The 22,793-nt window shown below is 38.9% G+C and overlaps 1 protein-coding gene across 4 annotated transcripts in view; it reads right to left on the bottom strand.

Moving 5' to 3' along the window:
* Nucleotides 1-490: 490 nt before the first annotated feature.
* Nucleotides 491-22,793, bottom strand: part of LOC132826249 (proliferation marker protein Ki-67-like) — a 44,286-nt gene continuing 21,983 nt past the window's right edge. For all 4 annotated transcript variants that reach the window (XM_060841960.1, XM_060841963.1, XM_060841961.1 and 1 more), the window contains exons 9-16: nucleotides 17,643-18,279; nucleotides 15,747-15,865; nucleotides 15,343-15,517; nucleotides 12,494-12,652; nucleotides 9,936-11,083; nucleotides 9,429-9,570; nucleotides 3,142-6,342; nucleotides 491-984 (exon numbers count right to left, since the gene is read on the bottom strand). In XM_060841960.1, coding sequence (XP_060697943.1) covers nucleotides 854-984; nucleotides 3,142-6,342; nucleotides 9,429-9,570; nucleotides 9,936-11,083; nucleotides 12,494-12,652; nucleotides 15,343-15,517; nucleotides 15,747-15,865; nucleotides 17,643-18,279 — 5,712 coding nt within the window. In that variant the 3' untranslated portion in view covers nucleotides 491-853. The remainder of the gene's footprint in view (nucleotides 985-3,141; nucleotides 6,343-9,428; nucleotides 9,571-9,935; nucleotides 11,084-12,493; nucleotides 12,653-15,342; nucleotides 15,518-15,746; nucleotides 15,866-17,642; nucleotides 18,280-22,793) is intronic.

A 22,793-nucleotide genomic window follows, 5' to 3' on the forward strand; every position in this document is an offset into this window, starting at 1 on the left:
GCAGCACGGTGGCTCAGTAGTTAGCACTGCTGCCCCACAGTGTATATATATATATTCATGTCTAATTCTAACAATCCAATTATATACTTAATCCCTCTTTCCAAAACACTCCATTACCTTTAGACTTTCAGAAAGGACTCCCAAACCATTATAACGAAAACTGGACCCAATTGAAAGCAGATGCACTTTGATGTGCAGTTGCCTGCATGAACTGAAGATGTGCAAACTACAATCCACCTCTGTTCCCATTCTTCTGCAATTACAAAAATAATGGATGCTGGGTCCAGAACTTCAAGAACCAGGACTCCATGCCATTTTGGCAAAGCTGGAGCCCTTGGCCTGTAAAAATGTAAGCTTAATATTTTTATAAATCACAATTCAAATCTATTGGTAAGTCTTTTCATTAAAGAGCAACATATAGGTGTAGTATAAGATGACAAGATATGCCAGAGATACAAAATTTATTGTAAAATTAAACTTCTTGCAAGAATTTGAGTATAAAATACAATTTATGCCAACATACAATCCAAATCGTTGATGCAGATACAGAAAAAATAAAATTTTCCATATCACAATGAGTACTTCCCTCCAACAATAATTGCTTTATATTTCCTCCCACAAATTACAGACTTATAAAAATCATAAAAATATTGGCTCTTCTACTAAAATTTCAATATAGCATTAATATATTTTCTTTTCCCATCAAGCACTAGAAGCAACTTGCTGAACAAATTATACCGTAAAAGTAAAAGCTCAACCTTTCCAAAAGTAAAATCAAAAAGCCATTGTAAAACAATTTCTGAAATCTAAATGCAAATACATGACAAGAATATGACTGGATGCAGGGGTTTTTCTATTTTCGAGATCTAGTAGAACGCCCCATTGGCTTAGCTGGTTGTGGCATGGCAGCAAGTTCGATTTTTGGGGAACCATCCCTTTTGCCTATTTTTCTGCCTTGGTTTCTTACATTTCTAGTCACTGTTTCTGTAAAGTAATAGAAAAAATAAAATAATTTCAAAAGAAAAACCTTTGAGTACCAAGAATGCACACAAATTAGACAGGGATGATTAGTAATCTCAAAAAAGGTTCCTCTGGAGAAGAGTGATCACATAAATTGCATATCAAGTTTGATAGGAACGTGATTATGACCAAAACTAGAGACTTGCATTCAAACGCTGTCAAGTATTCAGGCACAAGTTGGAAGAAGTGGATAGATAAATTAGGTTAAAAGATTGATCGTGGGTTAACAATGACAAAAATATAAAAGTATAGGGTGACCACCGTATCCACAGAATCTGTTTCTGCAGGTTCAGTTATCCGTGGTTTACTGCAGGCAGAACATATTATATGGAACATTCAGAACCAGGGACCGGGGGCTGCCAGAGAGGAAACTTTCTCATTTAAATGAATGGGTTTGCTCCTATCGGCAGTTTCGGGCTTGTGCGGTGGGTCTTGAAACATACCTCCAGTGGATACGGGGGAGACTACTGTAATTCATAATCCTCAACACATATGCATGCCCTTGAAACAAAACCCCACAGAAAATGGTACAATTATGCCTAACTTAGAGAGGCAAGCATAATTGTACCATTGCCTGCATCAGTCCATAGACATCTCTCATTTACAAAGAAAGACAAGTAACAACATTCATCAAGCCTGGGGGAAAACAATGAGGTAGGCCCGAGGTGTACAGGGCCAACTGGCATCACTCTGGCCACCTGAGTTCCATAACTAGAAAGGATTGAGTGGGTATGTGATTAATCAAGCGAGTGACAGATGGAATATAATTTAGGCAAGTATGAAATTATCTTGTTAGGCAAGTTGAATGGAGATTTTTGAATGAGTGTAAAAGTAATACCATATTGGAATTTAGAGTTTCATGTGTCCCTGTTCACAAAACACAGATGTTAACATCCAAAAAGCAATCAACTTGGAAGGTCAACAGTATGTTCTGATTTTATAAATTATGTCAGAGAAAAATATCTCTATGAAATAGTGACCAAAAAGAGTAAAATTTAGCATTCAATTGGACAAAAAGGAACTAAAGTCAAAAACTCAGCTACTTCCCTTAGAGGGCAAAATGAGCTGTTATAGACTAGGATAAGAGGACTATCCGATGTCATATTAGATGGGCCTATACTCTGGACTTTAGAAGAATGAGACATTATTTCAATGAAGCAATTTCCCCCTAGTTAATAAAGGGGTTGACAAGGTAGATGCTAAAAGGCAACTTCTGTAGGTAGTGTATGCCTACGACTAGGAATCAGTCTCAGGTGAAGGGGTTGGCCATTTCGAACCAAAATGAGAATATTTTCTTTTTTCACTCAATTAAGTTTTGGGATTATTTACATTGGAGGGTTATGATGCTAAGTCATTCAATACATTGAAGGAGTACATATATAGAGCGTAATGTAGACTTGATGTAAAAGTTCAACCTTCATCTAATGAATATTAAAGGCTCAGTAGGCTGTTATGACATTCCTCCTCCACCTAGTTCTTGTACAATGGAAGATGCCAGATATTTCAATCTATTTACTGACAGATGCATCTGTAATGTGGTCCAAAAAAGTCAAATGTTTGAAATAAAAAGAATTGTGATTTAGTGTAGTTAAATATAGAATTCAACTTGGAATGTAAAAACTTAACCATTTATATTAGAAGCATCACCAATATTAAACTTAAGTAAACCTAAACTACCGCTAGCTAGGTAGTATTTAATACTCATTCTTAGATGCCCAGAGAGCAGTTAAGAGTCATCCACATTGCTCCAGGGGTGTGGAGTCATATGTAGGCCAGACATTTTATTTCACTAAATGATCCCAGTGAACCAGACAGTTTTTTTCTGGTGATCAACAATGGATTCATGGTTATCATGAGACTCAATATCAGACTTAAAAAAATTAAATTCAAATTCCACTATTTGTCATGGGAGGATTCAAACCAGTGTCCACAGAACATTATCTGGGTTCTAGATGAACATCTAGTGATAATACTACTAGGCCATTGCTTCCACAAATATATAACCAATTTTAATGAATTAAAGGCAATTTGTATTGCTTTAAATTGTTTAAAAATGTAATAATAAGTTTTGTTTTGAATTTCTTAATGACTTGTTTTATAGAGATGAAAAGTAGTTCTTACCAATTTTTGATTTTTTGGGAGATAAATCGGTAGTTTCTGTAATAGCACGCTTTCCTCTGAGGGTTCTTTTTGATGAACATGAAGGTGCTGGCTGAAGTGAAGCACTAACAACTAACTGATCTGAAATTGGTTCTATTGCTGCAGGCGCACAAGATTTGTTTGCCCTCGTAACTCTCCGAGCTGATTTTGCAGATTCCACTAACTGGAAGCTGGGATCTTGTGCTTTGCCATCATCTTCCAGCTCATCTTTCCTGGAATGCATAACCTCAGCACCATTTGTTCGCATTTCAACATTAGGTCTCCTCCGTTTATCTATTAATTCATTTTTGTCTACTTGAACAATCATATTAGCAGTTTCCTTGTCATTGTTTCGTCCTCTTCTGGCTGTCTTGGTCTTTTCAGATTCAGTAGCTGAATTTACTGTGACTTGTTTCTTTCCAGTTGCATTTACGCTCATCTCCTGACTGATAACAGCTGAAGTGCTTCTTTTAACCCTTCCACGGCCACCCTTTCCGAGAACAGGATCAACCGCTTCTTCAATTTGTGGCCCTTCATCTGAAAATGCTTGCTCAACAGATAGAGCATCTTTCTTAACATTTTTTGTTTTGTTGTTTACGTTAGTAACTGGCTTATGCAGCTTTTTGTCAAAAGACTTTTTTCCCTGAGTACCTTCCTCAGTTTGAGTTGCTTCTTTTGAAGTTGTCTTCGACAAATTCAGTTGTTCTGCAGCTTCAAAAACTGCATTTTCCACTTCAATTTTTGTTTCAATCTCTTTTGCAGATCTTCCCTTTCTAACACCTCTCTTGGGTCGAGTGTTTTCTTTGATTTCACATTCACCTGACAATACTGTATCAGTTTTCTTAGCATCACTCATCAATTCAAAGGCTTTTGCTGCTTCATTAATACTTTCACATTTATTCGCAGTTTGTTTAGCAGCTTGCACATCTCTCACCTTTGCCTTAGATGAATCCATAGCCATTTTAAGTTCTTCTTTCCTGGAGGTCCCACTGACCAGAACATGTTGCTCTTCATCATTAGTTGTGATTAATTTCTGCGCTGCTAGGTTTCTTTTTGATTTTCTAGATGGCAATTCTTTTACATTTTCTTCCTCAATTTGAGTTACTTTCTGTCTAGTGTTTCCTCTTAGTGCTCTTCTTATTGATGTAGGTGATGGCTTTAAGACTGATTCACTATGTTGACTGGTCTCTCTTGTTGCAGACATTTCGTCCTTAGCATTTTCATATTTATCTTTAGTAAATGCCTTTGATTCACACAAAACATTAGCTTTTCCCCTTTTTGGCCTTCCTTTCTGTTCAGGTGATTCAGGAATTACACATGCATCAGCAATTACTTTGTTGCTTGCACGCTCAGGTACTACTTTATCTGGTATTTTTATTGACTCCAACGAAGTTTGTGAATTTACTTCTTTTGCAGATTTTCCTCTTCGTGACCGTCTTTCAAGTACAGGAAGCTCTGTTCTCTTAAATGTATCTTGCAACATCTCTACTGTACCATCTAATTTGGCAGATGTAATGTTAGAATCCCAGTGTACATTTTTCTTTAATAGTGCTTCATCAAGTTCTTCTTTTCGCAATTTCTTTGCCAGAGCAGATTCCTGTCCAACTTCTTCCAAAAGAAAATCCTGGGGTCCTCTCTTTCCTCGTGTGGACCTGGATTTGGAACAAGCCAGGTCTTTTTCAAGTAATTTTAGATTTGCAGAGTTAACTCCATTTTCTTTATCTACCACTTCCTCATTTCTTAAATTATCCTGTAAGACATTTGAGTCCTTTAAGATTTCAGCACGTGTACAGCGAGTTCCTCTCCTCCTTGTGTACCCATCTGTTGTTCCAAGTTGCTTTTGTCCCTCAGGTTCTTCAACATTAGAATTCTTCCTTCTCTGTGATCTTCCTTTTGAAATAAGCACTTCAGGATCTTCAACTGGAAGGTCTTTAACCTCCTTGCCGTTTACAGAAGTTTTTGATGATGCACATTCATTTTTCGTCATCGTTAATTCGACATTTTGGACGTTACTAGTTTCATGCATTGCTAGGTTCAAAGGTGAATTGTCTAATTTTTCATTTTGTATGCATTGAGTTTCCTTCTCATCTTTTGAGGTCATTGCTATAGCCGAATTTTTCAGTTCTGTAACTTGGATAATTTCAGTTTCCACCTTTCTTCTTTGAAGTCTCTTCCTTGAATTTTTGTGCACCATCTCTTCAACTTGTAACACTGGAATTTGTCTTTTATCTCGCCTGTAGGTCTTTGCTGAAGTAGAAGGGTCTGTTACTTCATTGTCTTGAATATTTTGGGCTTCTGTCTTGTCTTCAGTGCTGTTGACATTTTGAACTATCTTCTTCCCTCTCAATGATTGAATTAATGGTGAAAATAGCTCGTTCAACTCCTCATCTTTACATGGACAATCATTTCTAATTGGTGTGGCATTGTTGCTTGGCAATTCTTTCAATTGAACATTGAGAATATTTTGAATTTCATTCTTCCCATTCAACACAGTTACTTCCTCAATTTGATCAAGGAGTGCATCTCCTTTGCCTGGAGTAGTATTATTTGATCTAAGTGACATTTTCACATCAACATCTTGATTGTTGCAGATTTGCTTTCCTTTTGTTGAGGCAGACAGTTGCTTTGATTCAACCTGTGGAATTTCATTCTTCTCTTTCAATAATCTCCTTGCCTGCGATTTCAACACATTTATTTCCTCTATTTGCTCTCGGGGAGACTCTTTTTTCCCTGGCATGGCTTTATTTGATCTAAGCGATATTTTCTCATCAGTTATCAGACTGTGAACTTTCTTCCTTTTTATTGAGGTAGACAATTCTTCGGACTCAATTGGTTGTATTTCATCCTTTTCTTTCAACAATCTCCGCGCCTGTGGCTTCAACACAGTTACTTCTTTAATTGACTCTTGGGGAGATTCTTTCTCATCTGGTGTGGTCTTGTTCAATGCAACTGACATCTGCACATCAACATCATTAGATTCCTTCTTTGCTAAAGATTTCCTGGTTGAAACCATTTTGCTTACTTCCTCTATGCATTCAACTAAACATCCGCTCTTATTTGGTGTGGCATTCATTGTCATTAGACATTCTTTTGAACCAATTTTGTTTGTTTCCTTCCTTCCTTTTAACGATCTCCTTGCTGGTAAAATTAATTTATTCAATACAGCTTGTCCATCTTTAGATTCTAAAAAAAGAAAATAAGTATTTACATAATATTTTCACAAACTTAATGGCCCAATGAGCTTTGTACCAAGTATTTGTTTGGTTAGTATTACCATTATAATGCAGGAAATATGGAAGCCAATTTATACATAGCAAGGTCCCATAAACAATGACTAGGTGTTTATTAGCAATCATAGGTGGGAATAAATAAATGTTGGCCAGCAAACAAAGGAAATCCTGCTCAGATTCATTTTATTCAGCTGGTGTTGGTTTAGATCCCATCTGGAGAAAACCAGCACTTCATATGGTACTATAATGCAGCGATCAGGATAGATATTGTACTCAAGTCTCTACAGAACTGAGAATCCATAACCCTGTTCAAAATTGAACTTCTACACCCAACTAAATCTCACTGTGTTCATTAGCGCATTAACACTCAACAATATAACTACATTTTACAGATTTCACCAAAACTAAAGCCAGTTTTTATGAACTTCACTTAGACGCATTAATTTAAATGTTACACTTATAAATGATTTGTAATCAACTGCTTTTATTATTTTTAACTCTGAAATATACATAGTTGATCTCAAATGAGCAGCACCTAAATTAATCCTCAGGGTCCCTGAATAGACAAACATGATAAGCCTCCTATTAGTTGCTACAAGCACATGTATTTGGAAAGGTTAGGATTGATTAGGGACAGTCAATATGGTTTTGTGCATGGAAAATCCTGTATCACTAACTTGACTGAGTTTTTTTTTGAAGAAGTGACAAAGAAGATTAATGAAGGCAGAATGATGGACACTGTCTATATGGACTGCAGTAAGGCGTTCGACAAGGTTCTGCATGGTAGACTGGTTAACAAGGTTAGATCACATAGAATACAGGAGAATAACCATTTGGATACAAAATTGGCCAGAAGGTAGGAGACACTGTATCAGTAAAGGGTTTTTTTTGGACTGGACATCTGCGGCCAGTGATGTGCCATAGGGATTGGTGCTGGGCCCACTGCTTTTTGCCACTGATATAAATGATTTGGATATGAATTTAGGAAGTATGGTTATTAAATTTGTAGATGACATCAAAACTGGTGGGTGTAGTAGACATCGAAGGCTGCCTCAGAACAACAAAATCTTGATCAGATGTGCCAAGTGGCAGTAAATGGAGTTTAATCTAGATAAATGTGAAGTGCAACATTTTGATAGGGCACATCAGGACAGGACTTATAAACTGAATGTTGCTGCACAAAGATATCTTGGAGTGCAGTTTCATACTTCCTTGAAAGTGGAGTTGCAGGCAGACAGGATAGTGAAGGCAGCACTTGGTACACTTGCCTTTATTGGTCAGTGCATTGTAAGGTCATGCTGCGGCTGTGCAGGACATTGGTTTGGCCACTTTTGGAATACTGCACTCAATTCTGGTCTTTATGCTATAGGAAGGATGTTGTGAAACTTAAAAAAAGGGTTCAGAAAAGACTTATAAAAGATGTTGCCAGGGTTACAGGGTATGAGCTGTAGGGAGAGGCTGAATAGGCTGGGGCTATTTTCCCTGGAGCAGCTAAGCACCATAAAGAAGTCTATAAAATCACAAGGGGCATGGATAGGGTGAACAGTCGAGGTCTTTTCTCTGGGGTGGGGGAGTCCAAAACTAGAGGGCATAAGTTTCAGGTGAGAGGGGAAAAATTTAAAAGGGACAACCTTTTCATGCAGAGAGTGGTGCGTGTATGGAATGAACTGCCATAAGTCATGGAGGTTGTCCACCAGATGTGCACACTTAATTACTGGCTCTAAAAATAATTTTCAGTGTCAGTACAGATACTAAGAATTAATCCTATCCAATTTAATATTTTGCTTTTTGCCAGAACAAACACATGAAGCGATAAGTTCAAAACTAAATCTATTTCTTTTTGAACTATTCTTTTTCCTTCAAACCACACTTACTACACTGATGCTGGCAATTATAACAGAACCTTCAGCCAGTACAAATTTTGGGTTGGGAACAAATTCAAGTCTCAAAAGGAAATGGCTAACATCTAAATCATTGTAATGCCCACTTCCACTCTATGACTGGAAATTCATATAGGAGTATGGCCCTAATAATTAGTTGCCTGAGATAATGGATCCACAGTACTGCACACCCCTTGCTCAAAGTAAGAAATCCTGCCTCCAAATCAGAGAACTATTAGTTCTCAGTACCAGTAGCACCACAAGAAACATGTCCAGACTAAGCCAGTGATGGAAATCAGATAGAATATGTGGGATGGGCTAGTCAGGTTGCCTTGCCATCAAAGCAGGAGGCAACAATCAAGATGTCAGTGGGAAGGGGTTTGAAGAATCACAGCTGAGGGTCATACTTTTTGTTAGGGTGCTGTCTGGTCAGACTCAAGGTGCTTGAGCAGGACTGAACACTTCCTTCCCTTGACAGCCAAATTACATGGCATGGGTACTCACCACTGCTGGCAAAATACTACTGCAGCAGAAAAAGGACTTTACTTGAGTACCTCAACCCCAACACATGCAATCCACCCGATATTTACACTGCTCTCAGTAGAATACCAGTGGAGGTGAATAGTGATATGAATGGAACCCCTGCTATCCAATACAATTTTATGTCCTCAATCCTGTCTGCCTGCCCCTAGTGAAGACGACTACATAATATTTTAGCAGTAGATGCTAGGATAGGGAATAGAGAAACAACCTTGACATAGAATCCAAATCAACTGGAACCAGATCTTCAGCATTCAGTACAGAGTCCACTGAAATCAGGTGATCAGAAAACTGCTCACAGTTATGAAATAGATCCCATATGTCATGCCTCCAGTTTAATTATAATAATACATGAAGAGGAGAGGGGAACAATTAAAGAATTCAAGTCAGAACTCTTACCTTTAAAACTTTGGTTAACTAATATTTTAGTTGCAAGGCATCACTTCTACCAGTAGAAAGGTTTTCATTGTTAATAAGGATTCTTTATCCATCAGATTTAGGAATATTAATTAAGCATAAAATTAAATTTCATTCTCCCAATAAGTTAATTAAAATAATCCAACTGTGTGACATGTTTAGGGAAATGAAAAACTTAGGCCAGATAATTTGTGAAACATACCACCTGTTTGGCTCTCCAAATAATCAACACTTTTAGTTTCAAACATGTGAGAAGTTTCAAACTGCTCAGATTGCAGCATTTGCAGTTCTTGGGAAGATGGAGAGGTCACACGTTCAGTCTGAATTTGTTCCTTTCTAGACACCTGAAATTAAAGTAAGTTGTATGTAAGAATAAACAGCTTTAAAATATTCTTTCATATACCTTAATCCCATCACTCAGTTTTAACTTAAATGTAGAGTCAGGTACTTTAAAACACTCCAGCATAGTGGAGTAATAAGATATACAAAAGCATTTTGGTCATACTTTAGACCACTTATGAATCTAGTGCAGGACTGGAAAGGAATTTAACTCTATCAAGAGAAGGTGTGTTTTTAATTTAATTTGTACTGCTTTTGGGGCAGACTATGACCAGAACAGAGAAAGGAAACAGAACATGCAAAGATAAAAAGCCAACATATCCTCAAGCCTCTAAGGAAACAGAAACAAATCAATTTATATCTTACTTGCCTTAACATCTGATGTCAGACTTGAATTATCACAGGTTTGGCTGGAAGATTTTTTTTTTGTTGATTGTAAGTCATTGTGATGTTCTACAACCTGACTCAATTTATTTTCTGTTGTTTCTGTTATCTGTCTAACACTATTCATATTCTCAGGTGATGTAGGTAGTTTATTCGTTGCCTCTTTGTTTGCACTTCTCTGTAAACTTGGTTGCAGCTTGGAATCTGGACTCTCTTCAGTTTTTATAGCAGCTGAAAACATTTCATCCAAACTCGTCTTGTCGCAGCTTTCTATCTCCTTCACAGTATGAAATAAATTCTTTATTCCATCATAGTTTACTCCAGGAGATTCTGCTTTTTGTTTAGTTTCAGTCATAAGCTTAGGCAGCCCAGCAAAATTTTCCACTGGCTTGCCTTTGACTCTGGGAGTCTTCATGATCCTTTTAATACCAACCATATCTTCCACTGGCTGGCTTTTGACTCTGGGAGACCTCATGATCCTTTTAATACCAACCATGTCTTCCACTGGCTGGCTTTTGACTCTGGGAGACCTCATGATCCTTTTAATACCAACCATATCTTCCACTGGCTGGCTTTTGACTCTGGGAGACCTCATGATCCTTTTAATACCAACCATATCTTCCACTGGCTGGCCTTTGACTTTGGGAGTTTTCATGATTCTTTTTACACCAACCATATCTTCCACTGGCTTGCCTTTTACTTTGGGAGTTTTCATGATTCTCTTTACACCAACCATACCTTCCACAGGCTTGCCTTTTACTTTGGGAGTTTTCATGATTCTTTTTACACCAACCATATCTTTCACAGGCTTGCCTTTTACTTTGGGAGTTTTCATGATTCTTTTTACACCAACCATATCTTCCACAGGCTTGCCTTTTACTTTGGGAGTTTTCATGATTCTTTTTACACCAACCATACCTTCCACAGGCTTGCCTTTTACTTTGGGAGTTTTCATGATTCTTTTTACACCAACCATATCTTCCACAGGTTTGCCTTTTACTTTTGTGATGTTTTTGTAACAATCATTTATACCAGAAGAGAAATCAACTCTGCATCTCAGTAAACGTGAAACTGAATTGCTGTATTTTCCACTACTTTGACCAGGGGTACTTAATGGTGAGACAGTCATTACACCTAAAAGAAAAAGCAACACAAACATCTTTAAAGTGTTACGCATTTTAAATATTGGCAAAAGACTTTATAACATAATTTTTGATGTAATTAGTCATTGAAACTTGTTGACATTGTATTTGTTACTTCAATTATCTTTCCTATCTATAACACACTATGTAGTACACTACATCAACAAGATCCTATTTAAACTTCTTTTAATAAATAACTTGCACCAATTCCTGCTCATCCCTCATGTCTGTGTTCATTGTTTACACAGATTCCAAGCTCAGCAGCTTTAAAAATTCAGTTTCCAATCACATCTAAGCAATGCTTCATTCTAACTCTGCAACTTTATGCAGCCTTACAAAACTTGAAATTTTTTGCTTTTCCATACATCTGACTCCATGTAAATCTCCAACTTTCATTAGTCCATCCGTGGCAGCAGGGCTATCAAACACTTAGGCCTCAGGTTGGGCTTTCTTACTAAATCCTTTAGACTTTCTCTGGTCTGATTCTATTTGGTAACTTTCCTGTGAATAGCCTCTCTGTTAGAACTTTTCCTACATTAAAGTGGCACTATACAGATACAGGTCTTGTTTGCAAGTTTTGGTTATTACATTAGAAATAGATAACTAAAATGGGGAATAAGTTATATGGGAGCACAATTTTAAAACTCAACAAAAACACTTCACTCCATGTAGGTAAGTGGTTGTCTAAGCTTAAAAGCTTACATAAACTGTAGTTTATCAGTAAGTATTTATCTAAATGCCATCCACGAGTGGGTTTTTTTAATGGAATCTTTATAAAGTTGTTTTGACTCATGACACGTTTCCTATTTTATGCTTCTAGAAGATGGGTCGTAGTGATCTGCAACATTTCTTTTATCATCCTATATAGCCATCCAGAAACCTTGCCCATACCCACAATACTTGCAGCTTAATGCCTCAATCTGCTTCTCTATTCACTGCACCAGTGAAGTTTCAGGCTCCCCATACAAGCTCAGGTTTTATCTTGCTCTGTACTATAAGCTGCTCCCCCATAAATTTCTTTATTACTTCTGGTCATAACCTCTGTCATAATTGATGTTACTTCTTTCTTTACCTTGTCCAGAATTATTGCATTCCTTATTAGGTTTTAAAGAACAGGCACCTGTTCTTTCAAGCACTTAAAGTGCCGATAAGAAAAATAGCCCAATAAAATTCCATATTTAATATATTGATTTCCAAGCTGGGAAGCTGGATTTGTTTTAATGCATTGTGTGAAACTGATCAGGTTTGAACTAGGAAAAAACGATGAAAGCAAGAAGGTATAAGAAATGCAGAAAAGGGTGGATGGGGCGGGGGAAGAAGAAAGATCTGAAGGCAAGAGATAGTATAGGGACTGAAGAAGCAAATGTAGTATTAACATAATAGCCAGTGATAGTGCACTCACCAGTTTCTTCAGGTGTTTTGATAATGGACTCATCGAATGATTTCTGTGCTATTGGGTTGGCCAGAGCAGTTTGAGAATTATCAACAATATCTGAGGTTAAGCATACTGGCTGTGTGCTCACATTTTCATTTGTTGGAGTACTAAACATTTCAGCCATGCCTATATTAAAATAACATCACCAAAAAAAGTTATGAACATAATAGTTTACAAACAGTGTCGCAACTTTAAAAAAGGATGGATAGAAGTGCCTGAAAAAAAAACTGGATCATGCTGCTTTGAATTCAAAATGCTGAAGTTCATCTGGCCTCAGGATATTTAGAAATGCCACCAATGCAGGAATAGCAATATAGTTCCAAGTCAGGGTGCTATGTAGCTCGGTGGAAAACTGCAAAGAGATGTTCCCATACTTTTCCTTCTTGGTGAAAGAGGGGTTTTGGAGACTGCTGTTAAAAGAGTCTTGGTGACTCATTACAGTGTCATCACTGAACATTGGTGGTGCAGGCAGTGTCATTTTAAGTTTACAGACTTGCCCATCAAGTGGGCTGCTTTATTTTGAAGTTGCACTCACCTAGGCAAATGGACAGAATTCCACTAGCAGCTTATTTTCCACAGGATAATCTTTGAGAAGTCAATTTGCAAGATTCACACTGCAAAATTCCCAGTCTTTTACCTATTTTTGTAGCCACTAATTGACTGAACTGGCCCAGATATATCAATGATGATATTGTGAAAACCACAGCTTTTGCTGTGCCCAGTGTCTTCGGACATTTCTTGATGTCATTTGGAGTGAATTAACCTAGATGAGGACAGACACCTGCGATGTTTGCATCTTAAAAAACCAATAATAGATCATCCACTTCTGGTGAAGATAGTTGCAAACATTTTAGTTTTTTTTTGAACAGGCTTCCAGTTGGGAATATTAATGTAGCTTCCTCTTTTGTCAGTTTTTAAAGTAAATACTTCCACCTCCAACTTGAAGTGGGAGGACTTAAAAGCTGATCTGATTAGATACATTTGGAATTATTTAGCTCTATTACATGCTGCTTGGGCTATTTAGCAAACATATGGTTTTGAGTTCTGCCTTCACTAGGTTGACGCCTTATTTTTAGGCATGCCAGGTTATTGTTTCTGCACTTCACACTTAACCAGGGTTGATCATCTGGCTTGATGGTAAAGCAGAGTGAGGGACGTGCTAGAACACAAGGTTAGATTGTGGTTGAATGCAACTCTGATGCTACTGATGGGCTAGTATTTCAAGGATGCTCACTTGACTACACGTTTATCAGCATAGCAGTAAAAATGGACAATACAATTCTTAGTCACATTATTTCATGTTTACTGATATAGTATTCCAGCCATCTGTATTAAAATACATTCACTACGTCTCAGCTTATAACCAATTAAAGACCAGAAAAAAATGTCCACATCTTTTCTAATCATGGAGCAGAAGGAAGGGAGTTTCGTGTGAAAGACAAGATGCCAATTGCAGCAATTGTGGAGGGACTGAATTAAGCTATTTTCTAGTGAATTAGAAATGCACCAGACAAACCCAATCTGACCACTTACCACCCCATCAGTCTGCTCTTGATCAGTAAAAGTGATGGAAGGGAGGAGAGTATAATCAGTGTTATCAAGCAGCACCCATTCAGCAATAATTTGCTTATTGACACCTAGTTTGGAGTTTTATTATGGCCACTCAGCTCCAGACTTCCTTACAGGCTTAATTCAAACAAGGACAAAGAAAAATGAATTCCTGAGGAAAGGTGAGAGTGACTGGCCTAGACATCAAGGCCACATTTGATAGAGTGTGGCAAAAGATTGGAGACATTGGGAATCAAGAGAAAAACTTTCTACTGACTGGAGTCATACTTAGCACAGAAGAAGCGAGTGTTGTAGTTGTTGGAGGTCAGTCATCTCCGCTCCAGGACAAGTCTGCAAAAATCCTCGGCCAACCATCTTCAGCTGCTTCATCAATGACCTTCACCAGTCACAAACTGACATCATTTCATCAATAACTTTCCCTCCATTACAAGGTAAGAAGTCAGGATATTTGACAATGCTTAGCATCATCTGTGATCCTTGAGATACTGAAGTAATCCATGTTCAAATGCAACAAGACCTAGAACAATGTCCAGCTTGAGCTGAGAAGTTGAGTGTAACAAATCCTAGGCAATGACCATCTCCAATAAGAGAGATTCTAACCACCTCCCCACGACAAATCAGCAGTATGTTGGAATAGTCCCACTTGCCTAGATGAGTGCAGCTCCAAAAAACAATGACACCTGAAACCATCCAGGACAAAACCTGCCCACTTGACTGGCATCACCATCCCCTTCACTGACACTGAGTAGCAGCAGTTTGCACCACAGAAATTCACTAACATGCTTTAGATTGTACCTTCCTCACACATGGTCATTTCCTCCTAGAAGGGCGAGGGCAACAGATACATGGGAACACCATCATCACCTCGTCAAGCCACTCACCATCTGGCCCAGGAAATACTTCACTGCTTTTTCATTGTTGTTAAAATCCTGGAATTTCCGCCCTAACAACATTAAGAGTCTACTGCAGCAAAAGGACGGCAGTGGTTCGAGAAGGTAGCTCATCACCTTCTTAAGGACACTAGAGACTGGCAATAAAGACTGGCCCAACCAGTGACACCCAGGTCACAAGTGATTAGACAAGGAAAATTATGGTATAAAGTGAAAAATTCAGCCCATCACATTGAATGAAATGACACTTTAATGATTTCACTTCAGATCAAGTTTAGATTGATCAACAGAGCAAAACTTTCAAAGTAATGCCAGAAAGCAAAAAGAAATTCTGAGTATAATGTCTAGTAATCTTACCGGACAAACTTTCATCCATTTCATAGTCTTTACGTCTCAGTGAAACAGTTCTTATGACCCGCGGAACCTGTCCAGTTGGTTTAATAGTAGTAACCTGTGACTTTCCAATGACTATGGTTGCTGGGGATGCAGCATGACCAGTACTAAAGTGGCCTTTCACTGAATGAACAGGAGTCTGTTGAAACAAAATTTGACATATGAATGGATTAAAAATAGTAAACAAAAGAATCAAATGTTTATACGTCTAGCTTAGATGAGCTCATTTATAATTCAAACCACATTTTAGCAGTTAGTATGAAATAACAAGGAACTTTACAAATTGATTCGGCACCATTAAATTCAGTCATACATGAAAAGGTCAGGTTTAATGATTATTTAACATGGTAATGGGAAATAATCTTTACCACTTTCAAAGAGACAGTATTCTTGGTCCGTTTTTGCACCACAGCAGATTTCTTTCTTGCACACTGCAACTGAGGTTTTGCCACTCCTTCCTTCACTATCTGTGCCCATGATTTTTTCGCTAAAATTAAATTGCAAATATTAATTTTAAATGATCAGGAAAACTTAAAACTTCTCCTTGTTTAACCACCCAGCTCAAGCATGTTTAAATCTTTATTACAAGCTCAATTGTCACGTTCAAACAAGATATTATATACATCTAGTTGCCCAGAAGATTTGGGAGCTTTAACTTTAAAGAAACGGGGTGAGATCTAGGTGGTTATTCTATACCTTGCTAGTCTCTGGGTCTAGCAAGAGCAAACTATGCAAGGTAAACAGTCACACGTGCTTTCCTTTCCAAACCAGGTAAGGCCAGACAAGAATTTTTTTCTACAAATGCTGCTTTATTTTATGAAACTATCCAAAGCCTGTTCAGATGACCTATAGACACAAGGTTGCCACTGCAAGATTAATCTGTCCAAATTTGGTGCCTTTTGTGCATCACTCAAGTAATTTTTAAGAGTTAGATGCATTAGCACACAACGCTTGTTGCCATAAGTTATCGCAAACAAAAAAGCCTTCAAATCTTACCTAAATGCCATGCAAACATGGATCTATTATAAAAGGCTATTCATCGAGTAGCTTATTTGATATTATGTAAGGATAACTTATGGAATAAATGGTTTGCATTCTTAAAAATATGACTTGCATAAAGAGTCACCAATCAAAACTGTAACCTTAATGTCCCTCCTCACCAGTTGGGATGTGTCCCCATTTAATCAGCAACTGAAAATATGGTATACGGCTGGGTGGACTACTGTAAGTAAAAAGAGAGCTGTGTTGGGCTAGTGTACTCTATGTTATAATCCTTCAAGAGAATTTTCCCAGTATTAAAGTGTTCTTGTGGTGCAGTAGCAGCATCCTTCCCCAAAGCAACAAGACCTGCTCCAGTGTATGTAGCTTTCTGAACAGGTTGATCAGAAAATTCTTAATGCTGTCATGAGCTCAATATATTCTCCACACAAAGTGTGGATAGGCAATATTTGTAGCACTTTGTACTACATTTCATATAGTTTCCAATCAGGTTATTCCATAATTTTCACAAACATACTATATGTTAGGAAATTCCGTATGACAACTTTGCTTACTTGTGCTCCATCACATCCAATCAATGTAATGAAATAGGATGCGAATTTTTACTTCTATCAAACTATAGGTTTCTTTCTCCATTGCATCATTCACAACATTCATCAAGCGAGAAAGGTAAAATGGTTCTGCCAATGTCACTTAAAGTTGAAGAATTTTAACAGTATGAAGCTCAACTGATCTACGATCAACCATCTTTTAAAAAAAAGATGAAAATAACTGCAGAGGCATCTTAGCAAGTCCGATAGTAGAGAAGAGAGGAAGAAAGTTAATATTTAGAGTCCGAAATTACTTCACTTTGGAACATAGAAAAAAAATGAGAAGATTTCATTTTTGAGGCTCTGTCATAAAGAGCACAGTGGTTCAGTGGTTAGCACTGCTGCCCCACAGCACCAGGGTCCCAGGTTCAATTCCAGCCTTGGGCGACTGTCTGTGTAGAATTTGCACATTCTCTATGTGTCTGCGTGGGTTTCCTCGGTGCTCCGGTTTCCTCCCACAGTCCAAAGATGTGGTCAGGTGAATTGGCCATGCTAAATTGCCCATAGATTAGGTGCATTAGTCAGAGGGAAATGGGTTTGGGTGGGTTACTCTTTGGAAGGTCGGCGTGAACTTGTTGGGCCGAAGGGCCTGTTTCCACACTGTAGGGATTCTAATCTGAACATACAAATCTAGCTAATTCCGACAAAAAAAAGTAAAATTAAGATAAGCCTTACCAAATAAATTGGCAGCAGAAGCTCCTGTCTGTCTTCTGGCACGTACTGCTGCAAGTAACAAACCACTTCGTCTGGTGCTCTTTCTGGAAGAACTTTTCCCAGAGCTTGACATTAAACCTGTTTTCTCCTGAGATTTTCTGAACAGGGCTACATCAGAGGAAGTTGGTGTAAAGCAAGGAGACTTTGATCGGTTTAATGAGGGGGTGACAACATGTGAGATGGAGAAACGTCCACGTGTACGTGGAGAAGAATCAAATGATCTTTCATCAATTGAACTTGGCAATTTATTGGCTACCGATTGTCTGGGTGACGAAGTTGGCAATGCTTTAACATCAGATGACTTCTTGGTAATGGATGAGGGAGACTTGCTTTGTGAAGGAGATCTTGGAACAGATGACTTCTTGCTGGAAGACAAAGAGGGTATTGTTGTTGACAAGGGAGCTATCTTGCTTGACATTGGTGTCTTGACTAAGGGTGATCCCTTTACAGGTGACTTTTTAGCAGTTGTTAACGCAGACTCCTTGACTGGCGAGGAAATTTTGGCAGGTGATTTCTTGGTTTGCCTGGAAGAATCTTCTGATGGGGTGCGAGACCGCCTGGGACTTATTTGATCATGTTCAGTTTGCTCATTAAATTCCTGAGGGGGATAAAAAAAGTTATTTCAGAGAAAAACCTGTTCATAAAATAACTAAGGATTCTGGGTAACCAAAGATGGAGGACAGAAACATTTCTGGTTCTAACAACTGCTTTGAGATATAATAGGTGTTGAGGGACAGAGAGAGAGACAGACAGAGAGAGACAGACAGAGAGAGAGACAGACAGAGAGAGAGAGAGACAGAGACAGACAGAGAGAGAGAGACAGAGAGAGAGAGAGAGACAGAGAGAGAGACAGTAAATCTGCACTAGTGAGTAGAGTGGGTTCTTTCTTGATTATATGTTTTATTGATATAAGTATCTTGATTAAACTTCAAATATAAGCCTTAAGTATTAATTTAACCTGGAGCAGTGTTTTGTAGAGGAATAGGACAGTGTTGTTTTCTGGGTCTGTAGGTTGAAAGAAGCAAAAATGGCCTTTAGTAGAATGATATGCTCTTCTTGTCGGACGTGGGAGTTTAGGGAGAGTTTACATGTTATTACTGAGGATTATATCTCCACTAAATGGCATTGGCTGTGAACCCTATCAGAATGAGTGAATCGGTCGGAGCAACAGTGAGGGGCATTGAAAAATTTACAAGAGCAAGGGAATGCGGTGGATGGCTGTTATAGGAAGGGAAAAAATGCTGCAGATAGTGACATAGATGGGTTAACTCCAGGAAAGGTAAGAGAGGTAGGCACTTAGCCTCAAAAGACTCCTGCACTACCCCCACTTCAAACAAGTATGCTATCTTTGAAAATGTAGGGAGAGATGGAATCTCAGGAGAACGTAGCACGAACAGCCAAGTTTCTGGTATTGAGACTGGGCTCTAATGCATTAAGGGTGTATGTCAGCTTCCAAAAGATCGATTGTGTTAGGGGACATAATCTAGTCTCAAGGTACAGACAGATGTTTCTATGGCCAGCAGCAAGAAATCAGAATGGTGTGTTGCTACCCTGGTGCCAATATCAAAGATGTCTCAGTGTGCAGAATGTTCTCAAGGGGGAGAGGGGTCAACAGGAGGTCATTATACACATTGGAACCAACAACATGGGAAGGGAAAGGGCTGAGATTCTGAAGGGAGATAACAGAGTTAGGCAAGAATTTAAAAAAAAGGTCCTCGATAGTAGTAATATCTGGATTACTCCCAATGCTACGAGCTAGTGAGGGCAGGAATAGGAGGACAGAGCAGATGAATGCATGGCTGAGGAGCTGGTATATGGGAGAAGGATCCACATTTTTGATAGAAGTGACCTGTACAAGAAGGACGGATTGCACCTAAATTGGAAGGGGACTAATATATGGGGAGGGAGATTTGCTCAAGCTGCTCGGGAGGATTTAAACTAGTAAGGTGGGAGGGGTTGGATCCAGGGAGATAGTGAGGAAAGAGATCAATCTGAGACTGGTACAGTTGAGGAAAGAAAAGAGTCAAACAGTCAGGGACAAAGCAGAGAACATGGTAGGACTGATAAATTGAACTGCATTTATTTCAGTGCAAGAGGCCGGCAAGGGAAGGCAGATGAACTCAGGGCGTGGTTAGGAACATGGGACTGGGATATCATAGTAATTACAGAAACATGGCTCAGGGATGGACAGAACTGGCAGCTTAATGTTCCAGGATACAAATACGAAAGAAAGGGAGGCAAGAGAGGAGGTGGAATGGCATCTTCGATCAGGAATAGCATTACAGCTGTACTGAGGGAGGATATTCCTGGAAATACATCCAGGAAGGTTATTTGGGCAGAACTGAAAAATAAGAAAGGGATGATCACCTTGTTGGGATTCTATTATAGACCCCCTAATAGTCAGAGGAAAATTGAGAAACAAATTTAGAAGGAGATCTCAGTTATCTGTAAGAATAATAGGATAGTTAAGGGATGAGGATTTTAACTTTCCAAACATAGACTGGGACTGCCATAGTGTTAATGGTTTAGATGGATAGTAATTTGTTAAGTGTGTACAAGAAAATTTTATGATTCAATATGTAGATTTACCTACTAGAGAAGGTGCAAAACTTGACCTACTCTTGGGAAATAAGGCAGGGCAGGTGACTGAGGTGTCAGCATGAGAGCACTGTGGGGCCAGTGACCATAATTGTATTAGTTTTAATAATAATGATGGAAAAGGATAGACAAGATCTAAAAGTTGAAGTTCTAAATTGGAGAAAGGCCAATTTTATGGTATTAGGCAAGAACTTTCAAAAACTGACTGGGGGCAGGTGTTCGCAGGTAAGTGGACGGCTGGAAAATGGGGAGCCTTCAGAAATGAGATGACAAGAGTCCAGAGAAAGTATATTCCTGTTATGGTGAAAGGAACAGCTGGTAGGTATAGGGAATGTTGAATGACTAAAAAAATTGAAGTTTTGGTTAAGAAAAAGAAGGAAGCATGTGTCAGGTACAGACAGGAGAGATCGAGTGAATCCTTAGAAGAATATAAAGGCAAGAGGAGTGTAATTAAGGGGGAAATCAAGAGGGCAAAAAGGGGACATGAGATAGCTTTGGCAAGTATGGTTAAGGAGAATCAAAATGGTTTTTACAAATACATTAAGGGTAACTAGGGAGAGAATAGAACGACTCAAAAATCAGCAAGGCGACCTTTGTGTGGAGCCGCAGGTAATACTAAACGAGTATTTTGAATCAGTATTTACTATAGAAAAGGACAAGAAAAGATATAGAATACAGGTAAATAGGTGGTGACATCTTGAAAAATGTCCTTATTACAGAGGAGGAAGTGCTGGATAAATCCCCAGGACCTGATCAGGTGTACCCTAGAACTCTGTGGGAATCTAAGGAAGTGATTGTTGGGCCTCTTACTGAGATATTTGTATCATCAATAGTCACAGGTGAGGTGCCGGAAGACTGGAGGTTGGCTAACGTGATATCACTACTTAAGAAAGGGTGGCAAGGACAAGCCAGGAAACTATAGATCGGTGAGACTGACGTCAGTGATGGGCAATTTGTTAGAGGGAATTCTGAGGGACAGGATGTACATGTATGTGGAAAGGCAAGGTCTAATTAGGGATAGTCAACATGGCTTTGTGCGTGGGAAATCATGTCTCACAAACTTGATTTGAGTTTTTTTGAAGAAATAACAGAGGATTGATATGGGCAGGGTGGTAGATGTGATGTATGCGGGCTTCAGTAAGGCCTTCGACAAGGTTCCCCATGGGAGACTGGTTAGCAAAGTTAGATCTCATGAAATGCAGGGAGAACTAGCCATTTGGATATAGAACTGGCTAAAGGTAGAAGACAGAGGGTGGTGGTGGAGGGCTATTTTTCAGACTGGAGGCCTGTGACCAGTGGAGTGCACAAGGATCTGTGCTAGTTCCATTACTTTTATATGCTTATATAAAAGATTAGGATGTGAGCATAAGAGGTATAGCTGGTAAGTTTGTAGATGACACCAAAATTGGAGGTGTAGTGGACAGCAAAGAAGGCTACCTCAGATTACAACGAGATCTTGATCAGATGGACCAATGGGCTAAGTGACTGAAAGTTTAATTTAGGTAAATGTGAGGTGCTATATTTTGGGAAAGCAAATCTTAGCAGGACTTAGAACATAGAACATTACAGCGCAGTACAGGCCCTTCGGCCCTCGATGTTGCGCCGCTCCGTCATACTAATCTGAAGCCCATCCCACCTACACTATTCCATTTACATCCATTTGTCTGTCCAATGACGACTTAAATGCACTTAAACTTGGCAAATCTACTACCGATGCAGGTAAAGCATTCCATACGTACCCTTACTATTCTGAGTAAAGAAACTACCTCTGACATCTATGTCCCCTCACTTTAAAGTTGTGTCCCCTCGTGTTTGCCATCCCCATACTTGGAAAAAGGCGCTCCCTGTCCACCCTAACTTATACACTTAATGGTAAGGTCTTAGCGAGTGTTGCTGAACAAAGATCTTGGAGTGCAGATTCTTAGCTCCTTGAAAGTGGAATCGCTGGTTGATAGGTTAGTGAAGGCAGCATTTGGTATGCTTTCCTTTATTGGTCAGAGTACTGAGGTACAGGAGTTGGGAGTCATGTTGCAGCTGCACAGGACATTGGTTAGGCCACTATTAGAATATTGTGTATAATTCTATCTTCCTTCCTATCGAAAAGATGTTGTGAAACTTGAACGGGTTCAGAAAAGATTTACAAGAATGTTGCCAGGGCTGAAGAATTTGAGCTACAGGGAGAGGCTGAACAGGCTGGGGCTGTTTTCCCTGGAGCGTCAGAGGCTGAGGGGTGACCTTATCAATGTTTATAAAATCATACGGGACATGGCTAGGATAAATAGACAAAGTCTTTTCCCTGGGGTGGGGCATAGGTCTAGGGTGAGAGGGGAAAGATATAGAAGAGATGTATAGGGCAACCTCTTCACACAGAAGGTGGTACATGTATGGAATGAGCTCCCAGAGGAAGTGGTGGAGGCCAATACAATTGCAACATTTAAAAGGCATCTGGATGGGTACATGAATAGGAAGGGTTTGGAGGGATATGGGCCAGGTGCTGGCAGGTGGGACTAGATT

Source organism: Hemiscyllium ocellatum, chromosome 22, assembly GCF_020745735.1.
Source record: "Hemiscyllium ocellatum isolate sHemOce1 chromosome 22, sHemOce1.pat.X.cur, whole genome shotgun sequence".
Classification (NCBI taxonomy): Eukaryota; Metazoa; Chordata; class Chondrichthyes; order Orectolobiformes; family Hemiscylliidae; genus Hemiscyllium; species Hemiscyllium ocellatum.